A 6,469-nucleotide genomic window follows, 5' to 3' on the forward strand; every position below is an offset into this window, starting at 1 on the left:
GTAATTGGTCTGTAGTCTTTACTCTTGGCAAGAGCCCTGTGGATAAGGGGGAACAGAAAAGTCAGCCAGGTAGACAGCCAAATCTTTTTAATTGGGGGAATGGGTCTCAAGGGGGTAGGCCCAGGGCCCTCACTGCACAGCTTGTTCATTGGCACTGCCTCCAGAATCCTGTGGCTTCATCACATCTGGAAGCTCTGGAGGGCTGGAGAAGGGCTCTATGCGCAGAGCTTCAAAGGCTTCATCTGTGGAAGGGAAAAGAGCTATAGAAGATTCTCAGTGTTTCCATTCATTCACTTGTAGCAACTTTTCACTTGAGAAAAGTTATCAAGGCCATACATAACCTTCCCTATCTTGGCTGCCTGCCTTACTTGGCCTAACTCTGCCTCTGCCCATTACATGTAATTGATAAAAGACCCCAAGAATACCACCCTCCTCCAGGGTCTTTATTATTTCCTTGATACCAAAAAAGTGACCAGGCAGGTATTACAAATACTTTGTTACAAGGAAAGTCTGTACACTTTGGGTCCTAAAGCTGCCAAGTTCAGGATGTACTTAGCCTGAGCCCCGCCTTGGGAATACTAGGCATTACCATTGTTAATTGCTTATTATTTTGAGGCAGGTTCATATACCTCTGACTGACCTTAAATTTGCTCATGTAGCCACAGCGGGGATTACAGGCCTTTTTAAATCCTAGGTTTTTTAAAGTGTAGGGCTGGGGAGATCTGACACCTCTTTCTCCCCCTCCCAAGAAGCTTCATGCCTGTCTGGCAAGTAATACTTCAGCACCTCAAAATTATTTTTTCCTTTTTCGAGATAGGGTTTCTCTGTATAGCCCTGGCTGTCCTTGAACTCAGAAATCCGCCTGCCTCTGCCTCCGAAGTGCTGGGATTAAAGGCATGCACCACCACCACCCGGCAAAATTCTTTAGCCCCATTTGTTTTTAGTGCCCATGGTCAGTACAAAATAAGTGACCCCCCACTTCCTGTCTTTCCTCCTCTACTTGTGTCCACCTGGAAACTCAATGCTACTGGTTGGTAAAACTAGTAAAGAAGAGGGGAAAGAGCTGGGCCTTTATCAAGAAATCAAAGATGTGGACAGATGGGGTGCTTTCTACTAAGAGCAAATGGTCAGTGGTGCAAAGGTTACTGAAAGAAACTGGCCATCGGGCTGAAAAGATGGCTTAGCAGTTAAGAGCACTGAATGTTCTTCAGAAGGTCCTGAGTTCAAATCCCAGCAACCACATGGTGACTCAACAACCATCTGTAATGAGATCTGACGCCCTCTTCTGGGGTGTCTGAAAACAGCTATGGTGTACTTATATATAATAATAAATAAATCTTAAAAAAAAAATGAAAAACTGACCATCAACCAAGTGGTGGTGGTGCACACCTTTAATCTTAGCACACAGGCAGGTGGATCTTAAAGATGCTGGGCAACCAAGGCTACACGGAAAAAACTTCTGGGAGTTGGAGGGGGAGACCAAAACAAACCTGACTTACCACTTATAAAACCTACAAATCTACAGTAATAGTTCTCATTCCTGTTATGGGTCTAGTTAAAATGCCATTTGCCAAACCTTCCTAGTAGTTAGTGTTGAGAAGGTTGCTTTATCCTTCAGTATGGACATCTGAGTGGCAGAGAAGGCAACCTAATTAGGTCCAGAAACCTAATGCTGTTAGCTGCTTCCAGAAGTCCTGTCATAACACATTTTACTTGCCAGAGGGGTAATAAAGCCTCTGGTCCATATCTAGAGTTGTAAAAACACAAGTCACTGCCCTTAGCTTTGAAAACTATAAAATTATGTTAGCCTCCAAGGTCTTAGATTCTGCTTGGAGAAAAAGGTAGACTTGAAAGACCACAGCCTTACTTAGCTTAAGAAGCAGACAAGTGCTGGGCAGTGGTAGCGGATGCCTTTAATCCCAGTACTTTGGAGGCAGAGGCAGTGGATTTCTGAGTTCAAGGCCATCCTGGTCTACAGAGTGAGTTCCAGGATAGCCAGGGCTACACAGAGAAACCCTGTCTTGAAAAAAACAAGCAAAAAAGCCAAAACAACAACAAAACCCCCAAAAAGATAAACACTAAACATTTTACAAAACCCTGTCTCGAAAAACCAAAAAAATAAAATTTTAAAAAGCAGACAAACTAACTATTTTAGCCTCAGGAACTCATGCAAAAGGAAACCCATCTGGCCTGTGCATCTTCACCAGCAGTGTAAGTGCCTCAATGCTGCCTCATAGGCTGTTAGTTACCTTGGAGCAGATAACTCTCAGGATATTATCATGACAAAAGGATATCTGCAGGGGGGGGGCGGGGGAGGGAATTCCAGGGTGGGAGGGGCAGAGACAATTGGCTATATACATAAGGATATATAGCTTGGTGAGCTGAGATTTACTTTACAAAAACTAAAAAGGATAACTAGAACCATACTTTCCCATCTTAGTCTCTTGTCAGAGTGCTTTGCTTTCATGTATATATGTGTGTCATGTGTGCCAATGAAGGTCAAAGGCATTGGATTTTCTGGAACCGAAATTATGCACAGTTGTAATCTGCCATGTGGGTACTGGGAACTGAACCCAGGTCCCCTGGTAAGAGCCAGTATTTGTAATTGCTGAGCCAATTTTCTACATTTTCTTCCCCATATACAGTCCCTGGGTCCACAGCTGTGAAAACAAGCCCCAGGACCATCTCTGTTTAAATTTTTAGAGGCAAAGAATAAATTAAATCTCTACCTGCCCCTCAGGCAGGGTCTCTATATTGCCCTGGCTGTCCTGGAACTCTCTGTAGACCAGGCTGGCCTCCGCATAGGATTAAAGCATGCACCACTGGTATAACATATGAACTAACTTCCCTAGCTCGCTTCACTTGTCCTTAAAATCTGGCACAATCTGTCTGGGTGTTGGAGGCAGAAGCAGGTGGATCTCTGATGAGTTACAAGTGATTTGCTAAACCGGGCAGTGGTGGCACATGCCTTTAATCCCACCACTTGGAAAGCAGAGCAAATTCCAGGTCAGCCAGGACTAAATTCTGGGTCTAAAAAACAAACAAAAAAAGATGAGATGGAAGAAGGCCAAGTACTCAAAAAGTCCTGTTAAATGTGGCTGATACCAGGAAACTGCAAGTTATCTTTAATTTCCACACCTCCTCTTTGTGTTTCAATTTTTTATAAAGTACGTGTGTACAGGCCTTTTGTCTACATGTAAGTCTGCTCCGTGTATATGCCTGGTGCTTGAGAACACTGAAGAAGGCTTCAGTCTCCTGACATAGAATTACAGTTCTGACCTAGAATGGAACCCAACTCCTCTTTGAGAGCTACCCTTAGATTGCTGAACTATGTCTCAAGTCCCTATGCTTTGTTTTTTTTTAAACAAGGAAACAAATACCTCATGCTCTTTGTGGACTGAAAAGGCATTCCCTGAAAGCTCAAGAGGACTAATACAGGCTTCCAACGTTTTGGATTTTACCAGATGCTAGCTACCATCCAGGTTAGCCATCTTACCTGCTCGGAAGGCCAGGCCCACTGTGGCTGGGGCCTGTGGCCGTGCTGTCTGACTAGTGAAGCCACACTCGCCCAGAGTTTTTCCATCATCAAGGAGCTGGTCGTCCTGAAGAGAGAAGCAGAGTTTAGGGAGAGTTCCCAAAGACAGCCTGTTGGTCAGGAACTCAAGGAGAGCCATCCCTAAGTATAAAACACACATTCCAGGGTTATATCCAAGAATATCCAAATCTGGCTGCACTGATGGCTTTACAGCAGTTAGAAGCTCTGGCAAGAATCCCAAGGACATTTTCTAGCACCCATTTAGATTGGCTCATAATTCTACTTCCATGAGATCTGACCCCTTTGGCCCCCAAAGCACCTGGACTGTGTGTGGAAGCAGGTACCACACAAAAACATAAAACTCACAAGGCCCTGGATTCTGGTTTTTCCAAGCTCTCTAGATAAATCTAATTCAAAAAGGTAGTTGGATTTTTTTTTTTTTTTTTGGAGACAAGATCTCATACAGTCTTTTGTTCTTGAAATTCTAATCCTCCAACATCTACCTCCCAAATAGGATTATTGCCCAGTTTTTCCAGCCTGGTGATCTAACCTAGGCTTCCATGCAGGTTATGTTAACACTCAACACAGCTGCATCCCTGAATCCTATCAAGTTTCTGTCCACCCTCTTTTATTTTAAAATCAACCTTAACCTTAAAATGGGAATCATTGTAATTCCCAACTCATAGGTCAGCCAGAAGTTTTGATAACCTAGAGAGGCATAGAAGAAAGCAGCGTTAAGAACATTATGTGGTTCCTAGAACAGCAGAGGGGTCTTTAAGAAAAAGTCCAGTGGGTATTAGAGAGAAAAGCCCTTTAGAGACATGAATACAGGCTCTAACCTGGAGCAAAAGGTTAGCTCCCGTTTACAGCTGGAATTAGCTCAATGTACTTAGATTACTGATATCATGCTTCTGAAGCCTGAATCCGGTTTGGGGAATGAGGATCCAACTCCGAAGCCTAGCTTACTGAAAACTGGAGCTGGCTTCTGGAGTAAAAAGGTGAGCTTGAATGTGAGGTGGTTCTAGAACATCAGGAGACAGGCGAGGAGGGTAAACACTGGTTTGGGTGAATCACTGGTGGGATCTTGACCTATCTTCTAGACAACACTTGCATTCCTCTAGTTCCACCCCATCCTGACAGTGGGATCCCAGTGGGCTCCCGGTGGGCCGGAGGTGACAAGCCAGAAACAAACCCTGACTCTGCCACGACCTTCGGTTGTGTTAAGATTATCGAGGCCTCGGTTTCCCCAACCGTTGAGCACCGCGGCCTGGCAGGGCGGGGCGGCTGCTCCGGGACCCGATGCTGCCGGCTCTTCCGCACGACCGAGAGACCCCCTTGTTAAGTGTCCGGCCTGGCCCCCACGCGCGCAACCGCCACGCCCGCTCGTCGCACCTTGTACAGCCGCTGCTCCTCTGGCGGCCGCTTGAGGATGCCCTCGACGATGCGCTTCAGCTCGAACACGGTGCTCGACTCCTTGGCGTCCGTAAAGATGGTGGTCTTGTGGCGCCGGATCATGAGAAACACGTCCTGAGGACGGCGGGCCGGCGTCAGCGCTAGCCCGCGGCCCCCGGCGTGGCCCCGGAGCCCCCGCCGCCCCCGGCCCCGCGCCCCTCCCCCCCGCGCCCGCTCACCATCCCGGCGGCTGCTTCTGGCTCGACGCGCCGGCGCGGCCGCGCTCCGCCCCTTCCCGGCAGCCCAAGCGCGACCCAGCGTGCTCTGCGCGGCCCCGCCCGCCCCGCCCCCTACCCGCAGCCCCTCCCACGCCGTCGCCGCCATCTTAAGCGATCGGGAAGTCACTTCCTGTGCTTGGCCGCCATCTCGGTGTCTGAGTTATAGGTGGTTATAGGTTGAGGACCTCACGGATCCGTGGCGCCAGCTTGGCTTGCTTTGGGGCGTAGAGAGTGGAGTCACGGAGAGCTATTCGTGAACAGATGCCATAAAAAAATTTTTATGTATGAGTGTTTTATCTGCATTTATGCCAGTGCAGCAGTTACATGCAATACTTAGGGAGGCCAGAAGAGGGCGTCGGGTCCTCTGGTCATGTGGGGTGCTGGAAATCGAACCTAGCTAACTCCTGGAAGAACAGCCAGTCCTCATAATCATCGAGCCATCTCTCCAGCCCACATTTATTTATGGGTCAAACTCATGCAGAGATTGTGAGGGGGTAACTTTTACAGCCATTTTGAGATGGTGTACAATTTTGGATCTTATCGCCACTGTTTATTGTTCTCATCCAGCTTCAGGCTTGGATCTAAGGGTTTGTTAAATCCAATTCAGCCATGCTTTGTGGCCTGTTAGGAGCTAGAGAGGTGACTGCTTTTAGAGACAGGTGCTGTAGTCTAACGAGCTAGACTTGGCACCTGGTCCCAGTATACTCAGCTAAAAAGTGTTAATAGTGAAAAGCAGAGATAGGTTTACTTAGTGTGGCCGTAGGAAGAGGTCCAGTGACTGACTCGTCCAAGTCAGCTGTGGAGTTCTTGAAAGGGGTTGAAACAAATGGAACAAATTAAGCAGGGTTAGGCAAGGTGTGGCCCATCATTTGACTGTCCTTCTACAAGATGGTCTGATGAGCTGTGACATCTGTTTCGGGTCAAGTCCTTCCTTGTTCCAACATGAGACTCCTGGGAAAGGCCTGATTACTTGGGGACCATTGTTTTTAACAGTCTTGAGAAGGGTGATTCCATGACAGACTTCAAATTGGCAGTTAAGGATACTAGGCCTAAAAACTGGGCAAGTCCAGTCAAGTTAATTACTAATAAAAAAACCCCTAGGCTCTAGCCTTTATGCCCAGGTAATGGAATGCCCCAGCCACCTGGCCTGAGGCAAGGACAATGGGTCAGCAGCAGTTTCCAGACTTCCTCAGCTACTTCCTCAGCAACAGTTCGCACACCTCCCCAGCAAGTTTCTAGTCCCCATATCACTGTAATGGAATGT

General features: G+C 47.3%; 1 protein-coding gene across 1 annotated transcript; it reads right to left on the bottom strand.

Moving 5' to 3' along the window:
- On the bottom strand, positions 1 to 5,246 carry Elob (elongin B). Its single transcript, XM_031354993.1, has 4 exons — positions 5,167 to 5,246; positions 4,928 to 5,062; positions 3,497 to 3,602; positions 1 to 242 (listed from the first exon to the last, which is right to left on the bottom strand). The coding sequence occupies exons 1-4, from the start codon at positions 5,167 to 5,169 to the stop codon at positions 130 to 132; spliced, it is 357 nt and encodes a 118-aa protein (XP_031210853.1). The 5' UTR covers positions 5,170 to 5,246; the 3' UTR covers positions 1 to 129.
- Positions 5,247 to 6,469: the final 1,223 nt, after the last annotated feature.

The sequence above is a fragment of the Mastomys coucha genome, unplaced genomic scaffold, assembly GCF_008632895.1.
Source record: "Mastomys coucha isolate ucsf_1 unplaced genomic scaffold, UCSF_Mcou_1 pScaffold5, whole genome shotgun sequence".
Lineage (NCBI taxonomy): Eukaryota > Metazoa > Chordata > Mammalia > Rodentia > Muridae > Mastomys > Mastomys coucha.

What these genes read in the sequence shown, in the direction of transcription:
- Elob (XM_031354993.1), bottom strand. An exon ending in AGGAGCAGCGGCTGTACAAG is followed by an intron (nt 3,603 to 4,927) that starts GTGCGACGAGCG and finishes TTCTCTCTTCAG; the next exon opens with GACGACCAGCTCCTTGATGA. An exon ending in GGGCCTGGCCTTCCGAGCAG is followed by an intron (nt 243 to 3,496) that starts GTAAGATGGCTA and finishes TCCCTTCCACAG; the next exon opens with ATGAAGCCTTTGAAGCTCTG.